Here is a 25257-nt window from a genome sequence, read left to right on the forward strand (position 1 = left end):
TAATTGTCTCTACACTTATTCTTGATTGGTGATGAAAGTGAGGTAACTGGAAATAGGTAGTTCTCATCAAATTTAAAAAAGAAAAAAAAAAAAAAAAAGAAGTTATTTTAACAGTGTGCATCTGGTAATTACTTCAGATGAGCTGGTGGATAGGTTGCTTATCAATTCTGCCTATCACTCCTAAATCTAGTAATATGAAATCACTTAAATGACATCCGTTTCTTTCATTTAAGTCTGAATTTCCCTTAACTACCCCATGCTGTTGTTATGCAGATGGACTGTGAAGTATCAAGTTGCTGCTTATGAACTGTATAGACTCATAGAAGAGTCAGGTAACTTGAATTCACCTATTAAAAGTAAATAACGCCATCCCTCATTGAATTTAGAGTAAGAGCCTGTGAATAAGTAGTTACTTAAGAGCAACTGACATGGTATTTCATTTCATTGTATTAGAAGGCCTTTCTGGTTTTGTTTTTAATTTAATTTAGTTTAATTTTATTTTATTTTAATTTATTTTATTTTATTTATCTTTGTTATCAAGTAATTAATCAGAGAGAATCTTTGCATTTAAAATGTACAAGATTATAGAAAAAAATGTGGTTGTCACATTTGGTAAATAAAGTAATTTAATGCTTCCTGAATCAGGTAAGAATTGAGCTTTTATGTAAAAGAAAGTTTGCTGAAGGGTGAGTTGGTAAATTGCCAAAACTGTGAGGTTCCTTTTCTTTGAGATTCTCAGGAACACAAAAAAGTTATTTCTGTTGTTTAGCTAGCAACGAAATAGGTCTTACTTGAGTTGTAACAGAATGCTACATGAAGTAAAATCACAGACACAACCTGACAGACAGGACTGTTTATATGTTTCTGGCCTGGGCTGCTTGCACTGGCAGAGTGTCAGTGTTTTCAATAGAAAACATGTAAGCTAAGGCATATAGGTTTTCAAAAAAACTGTGTGTTGAAAGGGAATACATATATGACCAACATTTTAAACTATACTTTTCCTAGCAGCACTTAAAGATTAATAGATGTCACTATAGAAATTTTATCTCCTCCCCTCCCCTCTCCTCCTCGCCTCCTGTTGCTTTTCACTTTTATGCATTGCTTCATCCACAAGACTGTAGTAAGAAGTTAGAATGACAAAAAAATGAATTAGCAATCATGAATGGTGTTACCTGCAACAGTGGTTTCCTATAAATTCACAAAAAAAAAAAATAATTTTACTCTCAGTATTCAGAAAGTTGATTATTTAACATGGAAGCACATCAGAAACTACTTGTGTGTATATACATAAAATCACATAAAAATAAGCATAGACTCATGCTGTGAAAATAGTTATGTGAGATGGAATGGGAAGAGATTTGTTCAGGAGGCGTTGGTGGAAAGGAGTTCTGTACTGACTCCTGGAATGGGGACACTGGGTAAAGGAAATAACTTAGAGGTAACAAGGAAATAAGCCAGGAAACCTGAACTAGGTGATACAAAAAGATCAAGGCAAGAAAAGACAAACAACAAGTAAGTAGGAATATGAAATCAAGGAATTGCAGTGGGGGGAAAGGACTGATGTAAAGTTAGGACAATAAAACTCGCTAGGTTTCTACAGTAATCTCTATTCTCCTATTACTCCTAGTAGAACAACCAAGGACAGAAAATAAAATCCTAGCATACTTATTCCATCTCTGAAGGTACCATTGTAAAAGAATAGCTTCCAGGACAGGTGTGCTGGGTCTAGATGGGGAAAATGAAGGACCTTGATGTACATTGTGCTTTGGGCTGTAGCTCATGTCATCTTCTTTGCAAGAAATGAAAGTGAAAAATACGGGAAGATGTCTCAGCTGTACTTTTTGGGAAAAATACATATATTTAAGTAACCTCTACATGTGTGTTTGAATGTTTGCATATTTAGTGACGAGAAGGTAAAATAAAACCATAGCAAGTGTACCCTGTTCCAAAATACTTTGCTGTATGAAACATTTCAGCAATATGAATGGTTTGATTAACCTTTATTTGGAACATATTTTTTGAGTTTTTCTATTTGTGACCAATACAGGAGTCTCCAACCCATGCTGGCAACAGGCTGTATCTCTCAATGCACTGTCCAAGAAAGGGACCACATGATGATTTGGTAACATAAAAAAAAAATATCATCCCGACATTGAGTCAATTTACTACCCCTAAAGGACAAAGACATCAGTGAGTTATGCTGGTTAAGCAAAATGAATGCTGATAAAATACCTCATGGTCATATATTCACTATATATGATGTATTTTATGGAAACACTGTATTAGGAGTTTCTGAAAGTTGAAACAGTGAAGAATTCTTAATTATCCTCTGCAGCTCAAAGATGAATAGGAAAAAGAGATCATAAATAGATTTATATATTGGCTTTAAATCCAGCTAACAATACCTCTTCCAAATATGTAACAATAACGAAGGTTTAGTTCCTTAGATGAAGCTTGCCTGCTGCTTCTCAGTAAAAGTAGCACGGCCCAGAGAATTTGTATGCAAATGCTGTCTTTGGAGGTTTTCAATCCCCAGGTCGACTATGCAACAGCTGAGATGAACTCATGTTGGCAATCAACTCATTTCAATTGGGAAGTTGTGTAAGAGATCTCCAGAGGTCTCCCTCAAGTGAAATTTGTATGGTATTGGGATTCAGCTAAGAGGGAGATCCCATAGGATCTTATTTATATCTTTGAGTTTACATGGTTTTGCCTTTATAAGTGTTGCTGGATTGTAGAGTTGGATAAACCCTGAGTTTTTGGCATCTGGTGGATCATAGGTATGATCCACATACATAATAGCAGAAAAGACTTTCGAAGGACAATTTTCTTATTTCATATTAGTATTGTCATTATTTCTTCAAAGCAGCTGTGTAATGATGGCTTGGTGGTGGGCTGAGTGTATGGAAAGGAAAGGTATAATGTAAGAAAAAGTAGATGAATGCAGCTTAACACATCTGAAAAACTGAAGAAGAAAATATACTTAAGAAACAATCTCAGTTCTTTTGAAGATACAGCTTTTTGAAACAAGACTTTGCAGAAACACATGCAGTAAGAGAAAATATCTGATTGTATATAAATGCACATGCATACACACATACACATAAATATGAAACGCTATATCCTGCATAAACAGAAAGATGTTATCTACAAGTTAATTTGTGAACCAAAATCACACTCCACTTGTTTTTATTAGAATATATTCATGGACACAAGAAATATACACACTCTTTATATGTCTACATTTAGAAGGTTAAGATTTTGACAGGTCAGACTTTTATCCTTATTAAGAAGCATTTTAGCTACAGGGAACATGTTCTTGTGCTTTATCAGGTAACAAATATTCATGAATTTCTGAAGATTACATTTACTGAAATTCCTCATTAGAAGAGTTCTCTGTAAAGAAAAGCATACCAAATAACATTAAGCTATTTAATTCCTTGAGAACAAAGCAAAATATTAAAAATTCATTCAAGATTAAGGTCTGAAACAAATTTGATTATAGAAAGAGATTTTAGATTTGACAGAAATACTAATGTATATACTTCATTACATACTGTATTTATTTTAAAAATAGTAACTACTCTAAAATCCAAAGCTCATCTGCTATTGCAACATATATGGCTTCAGTCCAGCTAGTTTCTCTATTCCAGGTCATGTTAAATGATAAGGGAAGTAACTGGGAATATGAGGAAATTGGCTTTCTGATGCAAACTGCACCAGCCCTGCAATAGTTAACAAGGCCTAGAGACCACTGTAAAATTCCCTAAGGTATGGTCCTGAAGGACTATGCCTATAAAAATTGCTATAAGGAAAGACTTCTTTGGGATCTCACATTCCTTTCCTATTCTGTCTTACTTCCTTTAAAGGAGGTGGTTTGAACAAGTTTCACCATTTTGTATTAAATAAGAATCCTTTCCTCCATGGCATTTGCAGTTGGCTTCCATAGTTCAGAATACAGATTTGCTAATAAGTATACACCATGGCTTTAAATAAAAATTAGTTTTGTTTTGTTTGTTTGTTCGTTTGTTTTCACATGGGAATTTAGATACCAAAAATTTAACACACAATAGGAAATTTTGGACTCTTTTTCTTTTGCAGAAGTACATCTTTTAGTTCTCACAATGATTTCACTTCCTCATCTGAATAGTGGTGAGACTTAATCTCACTTCTAAAGTACTATCAGATGATGCTTTTGCAGATATTAAAAGAACAACAACTTCAGTTCAGACTTATTGGTTTCCTTCACTTTAATTATAGTTCTTGACAACCTGAGTTTCAATGAGTAACACACACATAGAAACACTCTCAGACAAGAAGACATAACCTCAAGGGAAAACATCAACAGGTTTTCCCAGCCTGAGTGGAATTAATTTAAAATACTGAACAAAACAGCTTATAACAAAGGACTTAATAAAACTCATGATAGGGACGTATTTCCATTAAATGCAGGAGGTCATAATAACCTTTAGGAAGGGATCAGACTGGGATAGGAAGGCTAACAGTTGCCTTGTATCTTTTACCTCTGAAATGCTTCTTCCACACTTTGAACATACTATTTTTGCTATTATTATTTATGAACCTTATAGAAGAAAAGGAAAAAATGTCTGTTCTCACATCACATCATTAATCTTAATTAACTGATAAGCAGCTTCATCAACAAAGAAGTTTTATTTTTTATAATGCGTTCAAAACATTGATATGGAGTCAAAGTGAAAAACTGACTAGCATTTTTTTCTAGTATTTTATTTTATTTTTTTTTTTCTTATTTTACCTAATACATCATCAAAAAAATTTATGAACTAGGCTACTAGGTAACTAGTAGTATTATCAGAAAATGAGGAAAAGCATACAGGTTTTTTGTCCTAAATCTCATCAAAGACCAAATTAGAATTCTATAAAACTGAGTTAGAGTATCAATTTCTGATCCAAAATTCTGCAGAAACATTATCATCATTTTTCATATCAGCATTGCCAATGTCAAAAAAAACGTTATGGTACAGTTTTATTGAGTCAGATGGGATGTTATACGTTTTACCATTCCTTGGCTATGACAGGTAACGAGCAAGTAAGGTTTAGCTATTGACCCATCAAATTGATCCACTATAGCAACAGGATGTCTTTGGGTCACATGCGTGTCTGTGTTAGGGTCTCAAACTTTTATGGTATGTGTCAGCTTGACATTTTGGTATGCCCTTTTTAACCTACATCCCTTTTTTACCTACATCCATTTTTACCTTCTGTAGGTAAAATGTCTTTACCTAGGTCTTTATCCATAGAACATGGAACATATTTGAGCATTTGGTAATCTTCTTAGTTTTTCATAAACTTGCTGTATTCAAACTTCATACACGGCATCCACTGGTACCTTAATGGTTCCTGTCTATTCCTAATCATCTGTTCATCATTTAAGCAAGAAATAAAGTGCTTTGTCTTTTTGTCCAACAAATCTTTGATGTCAAACTGAGCATGGACCCATTTTTTTCTCCTTGATTGCTAGTGCCTGGGTGAAAGTAATCAAATCAATGACCTGACGTGTGTTTACATAAATTTCTTATGCAGTTAGGCTTCTCTTAAGACAAAAAATAAATAAATAAAAATCAAAGTCTTCATTTACTATCTCTTTGCGTTCATTTAATTAATCTTAGTATATTCCTTGGAACAGCTGGAAGATTTCCTTCCTTCCTTGCATGTATATACATTTTTAAAATGTTTTCAGTTAGGTATATTCTTTCTCTGCTTTTGTTCACTGTTTAGGCAAGCAATGCATTCTAATGTATGTTCACAAATCAGTCTTATCTTTTTTGCTCTTCCCTTAATTTTCTTGTTATCGACTTATTATACTTATCGAATTATTATACTAATTAGGCCAAAACAAAATTTCATATGTAAGCAGTGCTAGCCCAAAATTCCATCTTGGATATTATCTGCTACCTAGTCTATTGAACTGTTTTCTCATTATCATGATCAAATCTACATTTCTTGTGTTGTTACTGGAAATTATCCTTCTCCATCCTCAGTCTTCCAGAAGTTAATTGTGCTACATCCATATGTTTCTATTTCAATAAAAGACAACTTATTTCTCTTTGGGAGCTCTCAGAACTGCTACTACAAATGTAATATTTTTCATATTTAAGGACATACCCTGTGAACATCCTTCTCTTAATCAAAATGACCAAGCTTTGTTAGAGGTTTCTTGTGGCCTGGTAGTCACAGGAGTTCAAAATATATTCCTACTTTATTTGGCAAAAACAACTGTGGTGCAATAGTCAGGTCATAAAATACCAAAACTGTGAATTAACTAAATTCTACATGGTACATATTACCATAAAAGGCTTTAAAAGTTCAAATCTTCTTTTCTCTTTGGCAGACTAATAGAAATGCATGTCGAAAATGGGAAAGTAAACCATATAGTAGAAAGCCGTTTGAGCAGGTCATGCTGTTTAGAATGGCATATCATAATCTATATGCCCTTTATAAAAAGGGCATCAGAGGTGTCCCCTCTATCTTCATAGGCAAATGGCTTGAATCAAGACCATGTAACAAGAAATCAGTTAGACATATGTTTAATTCGATTCTGAACTGATTTTCACAGCACTATCATCACTTTGCATTACTCAGCTACAGCTTAGTTTTGCATTGTGTTTCTGAGGTTATTTATCATCTCTAACAATCACAATAACTCTTCATTTAGTTAACTGGACTAGCCAATTGAGTTTTTACATTCACAAATACACTGCTTTAAAGTAGCTTCTACAGATACTGCAGGACTAGACTGTGATAAAAGCTTTGAAGGTCAAGAAAAAAGAAAACACCTGACCTCTGTTAGGGGAAGTGAATAGTACCAAACATTAGTAGCACACTTTCTTTTTTTGATAGCAGGAATGGAGAGAAAAACAAAGAGCACACAAATAAAGCAAGGAGTACACATTAATCATTACTAAGACTGAAAAAATAATCATGATTAGATTACAATTTACATGATCCTTGTAGCAGCAAAAAGCCTAGGGGAAAAGGTCAATGTTAACTCTGTGTGCTTTTAATACATACTCTTTAAGAGAGATTTAAGGAGCATTCATTTTTCATCTTCCAAAAAATAGAATCTTATGCTAGCACTCTTTACTGGTACATGAATAGTTTCACTTTTTCCAAGCAGTTTTATTTAATGGAGTTAAGCCTAGCAGCATATACCTCTTTTTTTCTTCTTCTATTTTTTTTTCTTCCAGTACACAGCTACGTTATTAAGAACATCCCAATGGATAATATAAGCAATTATGTTTACTCCCAAACCTGCTTTTCCAGAATTTGGATGATAAAAATTCCATTTACAATACATTAGAATGAATATCCCAGTTTAAGCCCTTCAGTTTCAAACAAAAATCTTCTTGGGAAGTCGTTTGAAAAAATATGCTTCAGCTTGTAAGGGTTTCATTGTCTAAAAATTTGCGGTCTTTTAAAGCATCACCTCTTTGCAATGTTATTGATATTTTCTGGAACTTTAAAGTGTGCTCTGTAAATAAATCTATGCCCAGAATTTTTATACTTCCCTCACTTGTTCTTTCAGCACAGTTTGTCAGCCCTCAATTTCAGTGTAAAAAAAACCACATAGTTCTTTCCTGACCTTCTTCAAATACTGCTGAAGGTGGCCTCCCCTCTGGCTGACTCTATTCAAGGGTGAGTCCAGAGGGCTGGATTGTGTAAAGCTTATGGAACAAATTCAGCACTGGTGGACAAGTGTAATTCCAGTTGTAGTCATTGGAATTTCTCCTGCTTGCTTCAGTGCTTTTATTTTTAGGTGCTATTTCCAAACCGTTCCTAAAATAATACTACTCTGAAGTCTATCATCCAAAATCATGTCCAATCTGACATCAATCAGCTTTTAATGGGGATAGAGCTTTCTAGCCTGTCTTTTGGTTTTCACCAAAAGGTGCCAAAACTCATCCCCTTTCCCAGTCAGCAAACCCTTTAGGGCTTGCATGCCTAGCCTGTGCTATGGGAGCAAGTGAGAGGAACCACCAGACAGCGGGGTTACTCATCGTGGAAGAGTCCCTGTTTCCTTGACCAAGCATAGCTCCTTCAGCACACGCTTTCCTCTCTCTTCACCTCTACGCTACGGCGCAGTATTTCTCTTGCTCTCTCTCTCACTATCTCTTTTCTGTATCTCTCGGAAATCAGACTGGAGTTCAGAGCACTTTCACTACCTTTTATGAGGTAGAGTGCGATGTCATAGATGGGGGCAGGGCTAGTCAACTTTCTACCCACCCACCCACCTGTGCTGAGGGAGCTACGCTTGAGACCGGAAGCGGTGACTCCTCAACGGTGAGTAACCTCCTCTCATCTCTAATTTTCTCTAAAGGTGTGTGGGTGGAGGGAAAAGATGTGAGCATGGTTTTGTTGGTTGTTTTTTATTATTAGTTTTTGTATTTTTATTACCCAGTGTGCTCACAGAATGAATTGCATGTATTGTTTTAGTCAACTATGAAGAATCATTTCCTTCCCCTTCTGAATTCCCAGAGATAATGGCATCTATAAAACAGGGATCACATTTCTCTGTGGAAGTGATCTATATATTTACTGGTGGTTAAACCAAACCTTTTATGTTGTTTATCTTGCATTGTGAAAAGGCATTCTCTGATCCCCTTGAACTCAGTTACTACATTTCCATTTAATTGCAATAGCGCTTGGTCATAATTTTTCTAAATTACTTTGTGATTAAAGATAGATGTTGGTGTTTATATATTTATCATCCTTAACTGTTGATAATGCTAGTTTCTACAGGACAGGATTTTTATTTTCCATATTTTCTGTTACTGCTTATATTTGCTTAATCTAGAATGTTTATGAAGCTATATATTGATATTAGGCCAATTATAAGGCATGTCTTGTAGATTAAATACAATTCAGAGGTAATCTGTAAGCCGGAAATCCAACCCCAAGAGATGTAATTGAGTCTTAACCTTGGAAATTATAAATCAAAGCTTTTGATTTTTTTTTGTGTGTTATGAAATTGATATGGACAGGGTAATTGCTATCTGGATTTCTTGATGTTTTTCTTGTGTCACTATCTATACACTACTATTTTACTTTAAAGTCCTGTCTTGTTACCTGTTTCTCTTTGCCCAAAGTATTTCTGCTTCACTGTTTTAATATCCCTCAGCATTTAAAAAAGACAAGATGGACTACGAAGATCTTCCTTTCTTGTTCTGCCTCTTGGGTATCTATTAAAGTTGTTGAGATGTCAGAGCTCAAATACTAAAGGGCAGAAGAAGGGTCATATGAAGATTTTGGCCCCTAGGGATACCACAAATCTCACTGTTCTTGTTCATTTAATGCTCTTTACCAGCTCCATATGGGGCCTTGTCATATCACAGTGAAAGGCACTAAAAGACAGTAATGCATACTCTATAAATCAAAGGGAGTGCAATCACAGGCTTTTCAGCAGAGGTGGTCTTATAGCCTGATTGATTAAATACTTTATTTTCAGGTGACTAGGTGGCTTTGAGGAATTGGGTATAGGATGCAGAGCTTTCCGTCTTCTAGTCACTGGCATGTATTGGGAATTTGTCAGTAGTGATGGATAGATAGACTCAGCGATGCTCTTTGTATGAATGCACAGGAGATCTGAATGAAATTCTGGGAAAGTCTTGTTTACAAAGCTAACAGAACTTTCACTAATGATTGTTTTCCTTCCTGTTAGAGAGAAAAATAACGACCAAGAAGATAAAAATTGGCTCCCCAACAGGTGGTAGCTTTTCTGGCTTTGAATAACATGCTCAAGGAGTGTTATTGTTACTGCTTATTCCTTTTAGTGAACCTAGCATTGAAGTCTCCAAATCTTGTTTTGCAAAGTCAAGAACTTGTCTAGCAAATGTAACTTCCCTGGCAAACTCTGATCTTTTAAGTAGAAAAGGAAAAGCAGGTTAGTCAATTTAATGTTTCATTGGGAAATCTTTATAGGAATAGGAAGTGCTGTTGTTAAAGAGGGTTTGAGGTTTGTTCTTCTCATAGGCAAATGCTTTGAGGTAAAACTTAATTTAGATCCTAAGCACGTCCTTTGCTGATGAGTTTACAAAATTGTTTTTTCATGTAATTATTCTTGCATAATGCAAGAGACTTTAATTTTTGCACAGAATTGGCAAAGCATAAGGACCAACTGAACAGTGCCCCTAATCTCACTGATATGAAAGCATATTGGTAGCACAGTGAGATAAATTATTTTTAAAAGTGATATAAGGATTGGGAACAGGAAATCAGAATTGGTATCATTCAGTAATTAAGGTGAATTAGAGATACTGATCATCACTGGGGGGATATAATGAAACAGAGATGTCAGTGGATTACTTTAAATCCAGAGAAAATTGCTCTCTAAATTTATCTTATAAGATGAGCAAATCAGCAGTTAGTTGACTTATGTATAGGGGGGAGTTTGTAGAGGGAATTATACGCAAAATGACATAAAGTGTTGTAATAATTAACCTGGAATCTGCCTGTGCAAAATCTAGTACCAATTTTTTGTCATGCAACCCCAGGATATGTGTTTGCCTGAGTAACTAGACACTATGAGAATAAATAGCCTAATTTTACATTTACTGAGCTAATTCCCCTCTCAAATTATTTTACTGGCAGATATCATTTAATAAATAAATAAATAAAATGTCTAGAATACACAGGTTCCTGCATTTTCAACGTTGTCTTAAAGGTGTATTTTGTCACCTACAATGTTTCTTTTAACTTCATATTATTTACAAATGTATAGACATAAAAGTAAAATATAATCAAGCCTAATTTTCATGTGATTTCACTTAGTATATAATACAAAACCTTTTGAAAACAAATATGTGAGCAACTTGTTCCAATATATGCTAATTTAAATTAGTTAGATCTTAAGTGTTATGTAAACTTAAATCTATTTTACAGCACTATTTATTTATAAAAATAAAGATGTCTTTAAAATTGCCTAGGTTTAGGTAGCTAACAACATGATGTGTTAGTGGCTTAAATAAAAAACAGTAATTGGTAAATTTATACATTTATATTTTAGCAGGTCACTATTGAAATTACAGGCTTGTTCCTCGGTCATATTGGCAAAGGTGTGAACAATACCTTAATAATGGAGATCATATGTAGGATCAAACATCTTCTCAGTATGATTAAGCTAAGTGTAATTCCCAAATTTTTTGTATTTTACAGGCTGATTTCTCTCACAAGCTGAATTAAAACTTTGTGGGTTGGTTCTTACCTTCTTCTTCTATATGAGAAGTGAGGGAGAGCTGTGAAATGCACCATCTGTTCACAAATGGTGTCAGCTGGCAGATAGATGTTCATCACCCTGCCCTCTCTTACTGTAGTTTTAGGCTGTTTTGACTCAAAATGAATTACTTTTGGTTTAATCTTGTTTAAGCAAAAGAAGTCACAATGATAGTGCACGAGCATTCTAGAGGACTCTTCATGTTGATTTAAACTGCAATCCTCTTAAACTTTGACCTCAGCTCATTTAAATTGTCAACAAAAATGCTCAACAGCACTTTGAGTATAGGGTTTCAGAGGAATCTAGGACTGCCTTAACACTCAAGACTTTTTGTTCCTGGGACAGTTCCATCTCAAAGACATTAAGCATGATTCTGTTCAATCATAATCCTTTGAATTTTTATCCATTCCATCTGAGTGTCTCAAAGCAAACACAATAGAGTATCCTTGATCTATAGAATTATGAATTTGAAACAGACTTGAGTCCTTCAAGACTTTGGCAATTTTCAAGACCACCTCTGTCTTACATTCTACATCTTTCATACATTACAAGAGTAATAGTGTAATGAAAAATGAGTATATTACTATTAATATATATATATTCTTATTGAATTATGGAAAGGCTTTGACTATTCTCTCTAATGTTTTGTGGAGAGTAATTCATCTAGCCAAGTGTAAATAGCAGATAGGCAAAGGCCATATATTGTTATCTACAGCTACCTAGCAGGAGGATGTAGAAGAGCCAGATTTCTCAAAGGTGGATGGTGACAGGACAAGACACAATAGAGAGAAGCCTGAACATGAGAGATTCTAGTTAGGTAGAAGGAAAAAGAGTTAACTCTGAGGATGGTCAAACTGAAGCACAGGGTGCAGATTTCAGTCTAGAGAGGCAGGAGACTACCCATCTTTGGAAGTACTCAGAATTTGAGCAAAGTACTGAAAAATCTCATCTAATGCAACTTGCTTTGTTCAGGGTATTGGGCTAGATAACCCCCAAAAAGTTATTTTCATCATAAAGTGTTCTATGATTATATGAATATTTGCATAGTTGTATGTGAGTAATGAAAATGATTTTTTACAACTCAGAGCAAAATTCTACTCATTTTGATTTATTATTTTCTGTCATCTTTGCTTGTTCTTTCTTTGTGCACTGCAGCATCATTTAAGATTTGTCTCTGCTTTATTCTGTTTTCATTTGTTTGCAGTCTCCAACAATTCTTTCCTGTTCTTGATTATTACTGTTATTTTATTTTTCAATAATATTTAGTGTTAGCTAAAGCTAAGCACACAATGAACAAATACATTCACAAATGATGTATTTACTGTTTTACCAGGAAAAAAAAAATGTAACAAACACTTATTTGTTCATGTTGTTTAACCATTGATTAAATTGCTCAGACAAATAGAACAGTTAATTCAAATACATTATTCACAATTAAAATGTCAGAATTTCCTCTACAAATAATTTGCCATATATTATTAAGTCCGTTCTTTCAGTGCTAGGGCTTTTCCTAAAAGCTGAAATGTGTCTCTTGAAAAACACTTCAATTTTGTTTCTTATTTTGTTGTATACTGTTGTTAAAGTTGTAAAAAGTGCTCAGGGAATCAAAGAAAGAAATGTTTCCATTCACTGAGTTGAGCCACGTTTCCTCAACTCCAAGGAAGTAAAAGCCTTTTAGCACCTCAGAAATGATCGATATCTTGAATGAGCAAGCCTTTTATATGCTTCTATGAGATGTAAAATATGCATGAAGAGCAGCAGGTACAGATTAGGAAGCAATGAACAACGTCCTGGTAGTATCTTCCCAGAGAAAGATTTTGTTTAATTCATTTTGACTCTGTTTGATGCATGCCCTTTCCCAAAAAAAGCCCTTTCCCAAAAAGCAGCTTGCCAAGTCTCTCTGTGCTGAGATGGGCAAACATAACTTTAAAGGTACAAATGTAGCTGAAGGAGGAAGTTTGTCTCAAAATGTGACAAATGCTCACAGTAGAACACGCATAGATAACTCACATACAGCTACCATTCTGACATCCCTACGAATTAAAAAATAAGTTGGGAAAATGTCACATTTTTCAGCTTTGCAGTCTGAAATCCTATGTTATCCTGCTTTGCTTTTAGTTTTCATCATAACAAAATCAGGAGAAATAATAGTAGATAATACATTCCCATGTAAGGAATATAGTTCTTCTGTGCTTTATTAATTATTTGTTTATCCAAATTCTCCTGCATTTTATCACTGAGAGTACAATTTCCAGCTAACCAGGCATGTTTTGGACTTCTTGGAGGTAAGACTGTAAAAAAGACATACTTCTCCTGTTATATTCTCTAGATAAACAACAAAAAGTTTGCTTCCAAAATTCTGTTTGAAGAATTGCTAGATTTTTGGGGGCTTTTAAAAATAATTACTATCTTTAAATTGCATACAGGTCAAAGGTTGGTAGCACAGACTAGTTAAATATCCCATATTTCCTATTTCAGATTTAACTGCAATTGTATGTGAAAGAAGGAATTTATACACAGATGCGTTTGATGGAGTTGTAATTGCACCTTTCAATCTGTGACGTCAGGTTCAGATTATTTAATATTTTGTTACACTGACCACTTACACAAAGTTTTGCACTGACTTTTTTATTGTGACTGATAAAGAGTTTCAGTAGACTTCTTATTCTAGTCTTCTTTAGTAAGCCTCCTGTCAATATCACAAAACCTTTGACAGGATACGCTAACTGAAGCCATATCTAGTATATTTTTTACTTCAATTTAGTTGCATTATTTTTTTTGTTCTCCTTGAAGATTAGGTAGAATCATGCCTTCAAATCATTCACACCAAAGTCTGTTTCCTGTCAGGAATTCCATCCAGGAATTCACACCCAATCATTACCTAGGACAGAATGATTTTAAAGATGTAAATGTGGTTATACTAATTTTGCTAAAATTAGTAACACGTCTTTGAAGGCCATTAAAGAATTTTTTTTTTTTTTTTTTTTTTTTTAAGATTATTCTTAGGGCATTTCTGTTATAGGCATTATAACAATACATTGTTCTACACAGAATGAAACAGAAGATTTAGAAGAAGCATTTCTTCCTCCATCTTCAACCTTAGCAAAGAAAAGAGTGTAGCATACACAATCATAGTGCTGGAAAAGTCACTGGGTGAAATCCTGTTGTCATCTACAAAACTCCTTTGATTTCATGAACAGAATTTCTTACTTGGTCTGTGGAGTTGTTCCAGATGTTTGGGCGTTCAGACTGTCTAATATCCTAATGCAGTAACAGAATCTGAAAGTTTTGAGGCAGTATTATAGCATGAAAATGGCTGATAAAGCAAGCTAATTTAAAAAATTCAACCCCAGATATGATTGCTTGTCCTTACAGCATTTCTGGTATACGATATGAACTGTGCCATTTTAGCATCTTTTCCCTGCCGTGCAGTGACAGATAATGAGCAGAAGAAAAAAGCGATGGTCTGAGAACTTTTTCTTTTTTGATGAACATACACTAATGTGTTAGAATTGTTCTTGGTAGCCCACCATAGTCAGGAAAATAAATAAATAAATAAATGAACAAACAAACACTTTGGCAACATTTACAATTGGGTTACTACAGTATTACTGATTTACACTAGGTTACTGGATACACCCAGTAAGCAATTGAAGTGCATACATAATTTCTTAGAGCTGGCTGAACAGCAGAGTTGGAGATACCTAATATCTCTAGTGCTATAATACATTCTGGGGCCAAAGACAACCAGATTCAGCACACTTTTTTGCTTACAACTCCAAGATCTGAGGATACTTAGAGGATTACCAGACTGTAACTTGTGAGTGAGACTTGCATTGGTAAGGGGAGAAGAGAGAGCAGAGTAAAGTAAGCATACGATGCATGCTTGTAAATAATCATAATTTTGATGCCCACATTTCAGTCTCTCAACTGGGAAGGCAATGTTATTTTTCTTCCAAAAAAGAATTTTTTCAGTGCTCTCTGGTAGTCACTATGAAATTTATGCCCCATGTCTGCTGGATGAGCATTTGAGTTGGTGCATGGTGCACTACTTTGGGTGCTAACTGTGAAATGAACAGTGTGCAGGGCTCCTGTTGTTTCAGCAAAGTAGCCTTTATGTCTAGGATAATAAAAATATTTTTTTTTCTGTAGGACTGCCAGATGTATTTGAGGATGTGGAGGTTGTATTTCTTAGCTTTACAGAGTTATTATTCTTATTTTATCAAAGACTTTGAATACTGTCAGTTAATTCTACAAAACTCTTCACTTAGGGAATGAAGTATGTCCCACAATTTCAGTGATATCAAGCGCTGAGTTATCTTTAATGATTATAGGCATATCTGCATATTCTTCCTTTTTTTTTTTTTTTTAATTTCATATTAAGCATTCTCTTCAAAGCAAATTAATAGGGATATCATTTTTTCTTATACCTTTCTGCTTTTAAAATAGGCTGGAGTAAGTAAATCAACTGTGTAAATGCATCTCTGCAAATTGTCTAAATTATATTTGCGTATTCTATCTTTTATTCTGAATGCCATTATTCAGAGTATTTTTTTATATATATATAGGCTCTTTAAACTTGTATAATGGAGTTGACTTTGTTAAGTAGATCTGTGTTTTCAAGGGGCAGTTCATAAAAGACAGAAGATGTCTGTAGTTCTAAATATACATGTGCGCTTTCTGTTGTGCTAACAGTCAGCCTCTGTTAAATGCAACAAAATGGATTTGGGAGTCCTTATAGTTTACTTACCTGTAATAGAAAAAATGTAGATGAGGACAGCTGTTGAGCGGATGGGCCAGTTATAAAACACAGCTACCCCCAGAATTAATAAAATATTCAGCATGTCTGAAGGAGTAAGTTAATTGCAATCAAATGTGAAAATTCACAGTTAGGAAAAGAGGAGCATAATACCATTTTCTCTGTGTACCCACATATCCCTTTTTAACCCCATTGTGACCACTTTACATCCCAAATTATTACTTTTTGCTTGTTGTAGAATTTCAAATGCATATGATAGTTTTCTCAGAATAGACGCACATCGAGTAAAATCCTTATGCACATCTTCAAGTTACTGACTGAAATATGGCTTCAGGCATTGAGTAGTAGTGCTGATAAATAGCAGATGTCTCCCACCGTAGGGATGAGTGCATCTGAATACCGAATAGGCCATTCTTGCATTGGCTGTCACTAATAGTATCATGTTTTATGCATGCACTGTGCTACAGAAGTGTAAGATGAGTATTATGAATAAGAGCTTTTTCTTTTATTTTTATATATATTTTACTTATATATGTAGGACTAGATTTATTATTAAGCACAGCTGAGAGGAAAATGTTCTATTGTGTAAGACTATCATCTGGAAAAATGTTATTTCTGATTCACCCTCCAGATTCAAAATTGTTTCATGTAACCTTAGTTGCTCTAGAGGCTATTAACTAACTTTTGGATTGTAGTAACAGAACCTATAGCTGTCCAAAAAACTAGCTTCAAAAAGGAGGAGAAGCAGGGAATGCACCTAGAATTCTCAGATAGCCTTAATGGCTTGACCATGCCAAAATTATTTTCTAAAGGCATAAAATCAAGTCTTAGCCAAAAGTATTCAAAGGGTTGTGTGTTCTTTTCCAATGTAGAATCATAGAATGATCTAGGTTGGAAAGACCTTTAAGATCAACTGCTGCCCAGGGAAGTGGTTGAGTCACCATCCCTGGAGGTCTTTAAAAGACATTTAGATTTAGAGCTTAGTGATATGGTTTAGTGGAGGACTTAGTGTTAGGTCAGAGGTTGGACTAGGTGATCTTGGAGGTGTCTTCCAGCCTAGATGATTCTGTGATTCTATGATCATCAAGTCCAACCATCAACCTGACCTACTGAATCCTGTCACTAAACCATATCCCCTAGTGTCACATCCACACATCTCTTAAATCCCTCCAGTGATGGGAAGCCCACCAATTCCTTAAGCAGCCTGTTCCAATGCTTAATCACCCTCTCATTGAAGAAATTCTTCCTAATGTCCATTCTAAACTTCCTCTGGCACAACGTATTGAATAGACAATTCCTCCTCCCAATCTGTACCAAGTAAAACAGACTAAATTCTATTAATCAATAATTTTTGACACTAATTTTCTGCATTCATACATTTCAAGGTCAATGTGGGCCATTGTTATCATTTAAGCTACCTGCCTGCATAAATGATGGGTAGGCTCCCTGAAATAATATGCTTTGAAAATCTCCGACAGTTATGCTAAACTAGAGTATACATATTAAGCAAAAACACCCAATATTGATTTTACAATTTCTAGAGATAGAATCACCATCCTTCATGAGTTCTTGTGATTAATTACTATCACTACTAAAACTTTTCATCTAATTAATAACTAAAATTACATGCTTTACCTTCTAGCCATTAAATTCTGTTATATCTTTGTCTTATCTGTTAAACCTGAAATATTATCACATTTCTGTTACCATGTACTTGCTGATTTTGATCAACTCATTTTTCAATAATTTTCTTTATTAGTGGAAAACACAGAGCTGCCTGAATCTTTCCCATAAAACATGTCTTTTTTTCTTGATCGTTCTTTCCATGTCTTCAATGTTGTTCCTACATTGAGAAGAGAACTGGGTACATATGACATATTGAATATGATTATTTAACCTTTTTCATCAGCCTCCTCCTTTTTATGTTCTCAAGGTTCATATTATTCCTTTTCCACAATTTTGCTGTATCTAATCTAATTATCTGTACTGGTTCAATGAGATGCTGACTTACTCCTGCCTATGATAAAGTTCCTTATCGTGTAAGTAGGTATCATCTGCTATAAAGTTGTCCAAAGTAAAATCTACATTTCTGACTTTTATCAGCTTATTAGATATCAATCACTCGTCCTCTTTACCAGCATCCCAATTGTTATCTGCAAATTTCATCAGTTAAGTTAACAGCATGTTAACGAAAATAACATAAAGGTGACAACAGGTTTCTTCAGGAGACCACTGCAAAAGTCATGGTGTAGCAATGATTTCCCTGCCTGTAAATGATTTTGGAAATTTAGTTATTATGATTTACAAGCATTCTATAAGTGCCAGGTTAATTTTGTATCAGCTGAGTTTTAGTAAAACTGTTATGCAGTACCAAGGAAAACACCTTTAAAAGAGCCAGTTATACCAACAGCATTGTTATAAGCAACACAAAGTTAAATCACATCAAAATATGATGTAGGTTACTTTGAAAATAAAATGGTTTTACCCACAAAACCATTCAGTTACCATTAACTGCATTTTGTTCCTCCCTTTATTTACTGAGTGCGTATAGATTTTACATTATTTTGTCTGGAAGTGCTCTCAGCTGAGCTGGCCTATAATTTCACAGGTCATTCTACTTGCCTGGCTCAAATATTCCCTGACTAGCAACTCTGTACAGTTCTCTTCTACTTCTTCAGGTATTTTGGTACTGCAATTGCTGGTTATTTCATTTCATGTATAGGTATAAGAGGCATTAAATCCTTATTGTAACAAGATTCTGGAAAATTCTTCAGATAGTGCTGGAAAAATGCACCACAGTTTATAAGCAGATAAAAAACTCCTCAAAGCGTTATGGATTTGGAGAACCAAAAAAATAAATAAATAAAAAATCTTGGCAGATAATAAGCTCTGCTGCTTTGCTGCTTCCAGCCTTGCATTCATTAATTGCAAAGTTAGCTGGTAGCATTTTTTTTTTCTTTCTTTCTTTTTGATTTTTTTTTTCTGAATGATTTATGCCTTCCCTGAGTAGATGGCAGTTTTAGCCTGCATAACTGACCAGTTCCAGGTTCTTCAATGATTCTGAATCTTCCCCGGTCTTCTTTTTTCTTGAAGTTTTATGGCCCAATAACCTAGATTTATTTCTTGTGTTTGAAAGGGATCTTTTTCCCAAATGGATTTGTAAACAGATCTGAGTAACAGAACACTCTTACTTTGTGTAGCTAGTCAAAGACTGTTAATTGTTTGTACAGAAAGCTTTCATTATATTCATAATTTCCTAAAAATTGGTAGGGAGTGAAGTTTGCCTCCTGTACCGTGCAATAATTTCGTAGTGGTACTTTTATATGAGATGTTAATTCCCCCTTGCTTCCCTGCCTCCTTCCTCCCCCTCTCCCCTACACTTTATTGTTATTATTATTATTGTTAACAACATTAACTGTTTGGAAAAATGTATGTCTCTACACATGGATTTTGTAAGGAATTAACGTACTGCTGCCTCATGTTACCTTTATGACACTAGCTCTGCCGATGCGAAGTACAGCTTAAAATTGATGTAACACAGCGGTGTATTAAGATCTAAATGTTAATTGGAGTGATGTTCATTCAGTTTAATTCTTCTTTACTGAGCCAAAATGCAAGCAACGAGCTGGAGGCAATAAGAAAATCACTGGAAATGCTTAGGTAGCCAAATTAGATACATTGGGTGGTTACCAGCGGGTTTTGGAGAACACTCATATCCTAATGCTATTATGGGATTTTTATGTCTCTTTTCTGATTCCAAGACTTGAAAGCATATTACAATATGAATGGGTATTGAGGACAAGGACTAAGTACCTGCACGTTAAAATTAGATTAATAATGGTGAAGATAGGGAGCTCTTATCTGCTATAACAGCAGATTGGAACTAGAGGTAATTAAAATGGCATCAGAATATGTAACATGGTTTTCTAAAAGACATCAATACAATTCTCATCTGATCTTGCAGAATTACACGTGCTTCTGCACAACCTTATCAGTAAACACCATAGAATTATTAATGTGTTTAAAGATGTAGATTGCACCCTTTGTATAGATTTAAGCATCTAATTTATGTGCCCCCTCATTTCAGCATGCATTCTTTAATCATTCAGTTCCTTAGAATATGCCCCGTTTAAAATAACTTCCAGAACTCTTTTCACAAAGAAATGCTGGAAAATGTGAGACTATTAGAAGTCTTCAACAAACGGAATTCATGGGAATGCACAATATAAGCATGATCCAGTCAGTTTATCCACATTGATTACAAAGTAAATGCTATTTGGCGGTATCACTTTATATTCAGAATCAATCCACTGGTGTTTCAGAAAGAATTATTTAACAATGAATAATGTGTGATTGTAGATCTCAACAGTAAATTACAATATCCTAATTTAATAGAGTATGATCTGTTATTTGCCAACAAACATACAGATTGCCTTATAAATCATGCAGTGGTGCAGTTATAGAATAACACTATACTGAATTATATTTCATTACTGCCTATTGAACAGTCATGTTTTTGCTATATAATATAATTTTCCATCTTTTAACTTAGTTTCTTTTACTAACAGAAAATGCAAATTAGTCCCGAGGAAAAATATTTTCTGGGGACAGGCAATTAACTATGCATTTCAGGGAATGGCACCAACTACGTGAAAATCATCAAAACGTTTTTCTGTATTGGACCTCTCTGTATGTAACTGTTTATGTATTTAATGAATTATATTGAATATAAGACTACAGCTGAGGAAATCAAAATAATAGGTAAGTCTATAGATGAATTTACTTCCAGGTACAGGATTTCTGTAATGTCTATTTTTGTTTCATGTTGGTCACTGACATTTTTCAGTATGAGGTTTCTCCTGCAGTTATAAACTGAACTCTCTTATTCAGTTAATGATTCAAAGTATTTGAGGTGAATTGTAATATTTTTTTATTATTATTGCCTTGTGGGTATTTGTCCCAGTTACCTTACTTAAAATTCATGTTAAGAAATTGTATACTCCCAAAAGATATAGAAAGAAAGGTTTGTAGGGAGACAAGCCTTTTGTTCCAGTTAAAAATAGCTAAGAACTTATTGTGAAAGCAGGGTGGAATTACAGAATCATGGAACAGCTGAGGTTGGAAGGGATCTCTGGAGATACCTAGTCCAACCTCCCTGCTCAAGCAGGGTCACCTAGAGCACATTACACAGGATCATGTCCAGACAGGTTTTGAATATCTCCAGAGAAGGCGATTCTACAACCTCTCTGGGCAGCCTGTTCAAGTGCCCTGTCACCCTCATAGTGAAGATATTTTTTCCTCACCTTCAGGCTGAGCTTCCTGTGTTTGTGCCTGTTGTTTCACATCCTATCACTGAGAACCACTGAAAAGAGTCTGGCCCCATTGTCTTAACACCCTCCCTTAAAACACTGGTATACATTGGTAAGATCCTCTCTCAGCCTTTTCTCCAGGCTAAACAGGCCAAGCTCTCTCAGCCTTTCTTCATAAGGGAGGTGCTCCAGGCCCCTAATCATGTTTGTAGCCCTCCTCTGGACTCGCTCCAGTACTTCCGTGTCCCTCTTGTAATGGGCAGCCCAATACTGGGCACGATACTCCAGGTGTGGTCTCACTAGGGCTGAGTAGAGGGGGAGGATCACCTCTGTAAACTTGCTGGCAGCACTCTCCCTAATGCACCCCAGGATACCACTGGCCTTCTTGTCCACAAAGGCCCATCGGTGGCTCATCATTAACATGCTTTCCACCAGGACTCCCAGGTCCTTCTCCAGAGAGCTGCTTTCCAACAGGTCAGTCCCCAGCCTGTACTGGTGCTAGGGGTTATTCTTCCCTAGGTGAAGGACCCTGCACTTGCCTTTGTTTAACTTCATGAGGTTCCTCACTGCCCAACTCTCCAGCCTGGCCAGGTCCCTCTGAATGGCACTGCAGCCACTCTTCCCAGGTTTGTGTCATGGTGAATCCATGCTGACTAAAAATAAATTGCATCCAAAATAGTTCCTTCAGACTAGGAAAGAGTTCTAAAAATTTAAGCCAGATTCCATAGTAGAATTTAAAGGCTTTATCACAAACAGTATATACCAATTTTTCAACATTGTAGGAAAATCCTAAATAGTAAATTAAATTTTTACAGTACTTAAGATCATATTTTTAATACCTATTGATTTGAGGATGTCTAGTTGGCAAGTGCCTAGTTTGTATTTTGGAACATTGAGATATTGGTTTGGAAGTCCCATTATCTGCTTACCTTTTTTGAAATATTTGAGCAGGGACATGTACTTGATTTCAGTATATGATGGAAGCCTGTTGACTGGAAGTCCAAATGGTTTGAAGTTCAGCAAGTTCTTGAGGCCTCTTCCACAGGACCTAGGCACCTAAGGCAGTCTCATGCACAGGAGAAACACAAGGGTATATGTACATAAAGCCTGCTAACCATAAAGTATGATTCCTTGTGAATATGAGTAGCTCAAATATTATAGTAACTACAAAAACCTGCACTTAACTGTTTCATCTTTTTTGTCCTTTAGGGGTTTCAAAATCTCCTTTTGTCTTTTCAGACGGTGTTCCCTAGCAAGCTTTAGACTAGCCTCACACTACTCCTTTAGACATCACTGGGGGTGTTATCCTGGGCTTCACAGGAATAGTTAGAAAAAACGCTTGGGCACTTGGGAAATCTCTGCTGAGCTATTTTGCTGTTTCTGACATTTAAAAGTAAATTTGTAAAGGCTCAAGTGAGAAGTAACTTTCTTTTTCTTTCTTTTTTTTTTTTTTTTCTTTTTTGAGGAAAAATTAGGAAACTGGATCTTCACCCATAGGAAAAGAATCATTAACAAAAAACAGCCAACACAAACTTTTCCTCTAAAGTATTAAAATAGTTTATGATAGTTTATGTGAAGTACCATAGTCTTCTTACATGGTGCATGTTGCTGGTGCTTGTTACTACAAGCATCTTGATTAATCCTCAGTGTACATTTCATCTTTAATGAGATCTGAGAGTACCCAGACTTCAGTCAGGAAGTGGTCCAGTCACCCTGTCATGGAGTAACCCTGCTGTATTTCATTGTGTTTTCTTTTCATAGCTGGACAGTGCCACTTCTCTCATCCAGGCAGCTAAAAATCTGATGAACGCTGTGGTCCTTACAGTGAAGGCATCGTATGTAGCTTCTACTAAGTATCAGAAGGTCTATGGTACTGCTGCAGTGAACTCACCGGTTGTATCTTGGAAGATGAAGGCCCCTGAGAAGAAGCCTCTAGTAAAGAGAGAAAAACCAGAAGAATATCAGACAAGAGTGCGAAGAGGGTCCCAGAAGAAACATATTTCCCCTGTACAGGCCTTAAGTGAATTTAAAGCTATGGATTCATTCTAAAACACTAAGCTTTACCAGGAGGGTTTTATATTCTTTTTGTATGCATACCTGCCGACTTGTATGCGTCTGGCATGGGGTGGGGGGAAACTGTCAATCTGCATGCAACCTGAGACTCTATTGAAGTTACTAACTTTCTGCAACGCCAAAATTTATGGTGTTCTCTTCTAATGTTCAGTGGACTTATTCCAAGCTTACTTTTTAATCTAAACTCTAGTATTAATTTGGCCAAAGAATTTGCATCACAGGGGTATGTGTGAATTAAATAACAAATTCCAGTCTAAACCCAGAAATTTTTATGCATGCAAGAAACATTAGGTTGGCAGGTATATTAAGTGGAAAAAAAAAATAAAAATGGAATTGTAATGGTAGACCATAAAGCTTGTATTGCTTCTGTTCCAGTGCAAAAATGTACTAGCCAATATGCTTAAATGTGTGGCCCAATAATTAAATGATATAACTTTTAAGTCATCTTCATCATAGTATGTGAATTTTTAAAACAAATACAAACTAATTCATCTTAAAAATGCTTCTTTTAAACCATATTTTGTTCTTTATATTCTAGTAGTGTTATGATTGCTCACGTTTCAATTAATCCCATTAATATGAAGAGAGGTTTACTTTTGCCAATTGAATTCCTTATGGTGGAGTATGAAGCACAATATGGTGATTGACATTGCCTTTTATATTATGATTATGATTATGATTATTATATTAGTAATAGAAGACCTGGTGGTGGAATGTTTAGAGACACGGAAACTGACAATGTGAGAATTTAGAGGCAAATATGTAGGTGTAGCTTGGATTACAGGTATCTGACATACCGTTGTAACCACTAACTCAATAAACTCATTTAACCTTGGAATCCTCAATATGGTTTGTCTCTTAATGAACAAGTATTTTCTGCATCATAGTTGAGGTAGAGAGATTAATTTTCCTCATGTTTCCTTTATTTATTTAGTCAAGGAAAACCAACATTACACTCATTTTCTAATTATTATTATTTTTTATAACCAGGATAGCCAAATACGAGCAATGGGTCAAAAAGATAGTTTAAATCTTTACGTGAGACATACATGCTAAGAAGGTGATGACATTTTTTGTTCAAATACACCACCTCAGAAACAGCATGAAGATAGTTCATAAGTTTTAATAAGTTTGTAAGCTTGACATCTAAGAAACTTGGAAATCATCATCATGCCACACTGTATAGATATGTATAAAGACCACTGCATGAAGAAATGCAGTACCTGCGTTTATTCCCTTTTGATCCCTACAGTTTTCTGAACTACCGAGGTTGCATTATAATTGTGAAAAGGTCATGGTATATTTGAAAACAAAGCAATGAGCATGCATTTACTTTTCTTGTAATTATATAATAACAACATAAGATAACTTTTGTGATATCATAAGGGATATGAAACACTGTGAGAAAGTGAGATATACCATAAGTGACACGGCTATTCCTTACAGTGTTTTTGAGAGGTGTTTGGATGCTTATGTCAGATTTATTATTCCTCAGAATAGCAATGTACCTAATTCTGTTCTATTGCCCTCCTACACAATCTAAAGAAAGAAATATATTCTCCAAGGCTTTCTAGGAAATGATGATTTTTGCTTTGTTTAGTTCTGTATAATAAAAAGGTCTGACATAAAGTGTAGGAATAAACTAATGGATGAGGATTTGGGAAATGTTCAGTACAGCCAGTCCTCTACAGCAAAAGGGAACTCATCACCAGTGTAGTGTTATGAAGAGCTATGATGGACCATGGATCAGAAAACTGTGTCTGTTTCTTTGCAACTATCATCTTGGTTCACAAACCAAATGTATGGGTACCATGCATATTCTTGAATACATACAACCTTGAAAATTTTATCTTCAAATTTTATTGACA

General features: G+C 35.1%; 1 protein-coding gene across 3 annotated transcripts in view; it reads left to right on the forward strand.

Moving 5' to 3' along the window:
* CTNNA2 (catenin alpha 2) overlaps nt 1-24227 on the forward strand; it is a 473612-nt gene extending 449385 nt beyond the window's left edge. For all 3 annotated transcript variants that reach the window (XM_084518226.1, XM_084518227.1, XM_084518228.1), the window contains one exon: nt 23078-24227. In XM_084518226.1, the coding sequence (XP_084374352.1) occupies nt 23078-23365 (288 nt within the window). In that variant the 3' untranslated portion in view covers nt 23366-24227. The remainder of the gene's footprint in view (nt 1-23077) is intronic.
* The last annotated feature ends 1030 nt before the right edge of the window (nt 24228-25257 follow it).

The sequence above is a fragment of the Aythya ferina genome (assembly GCF_964211825.1).
Source record: "Aythya ferina genome assembly, chromosome: 4".
In the NCBI taxonomy this organism is placed as follows: domain Eukaryota; kingdom Metazoa; phylum Chordata; class Aves; order Anseriformes; family Anatidae; genus Aythya; species Aythya ferina.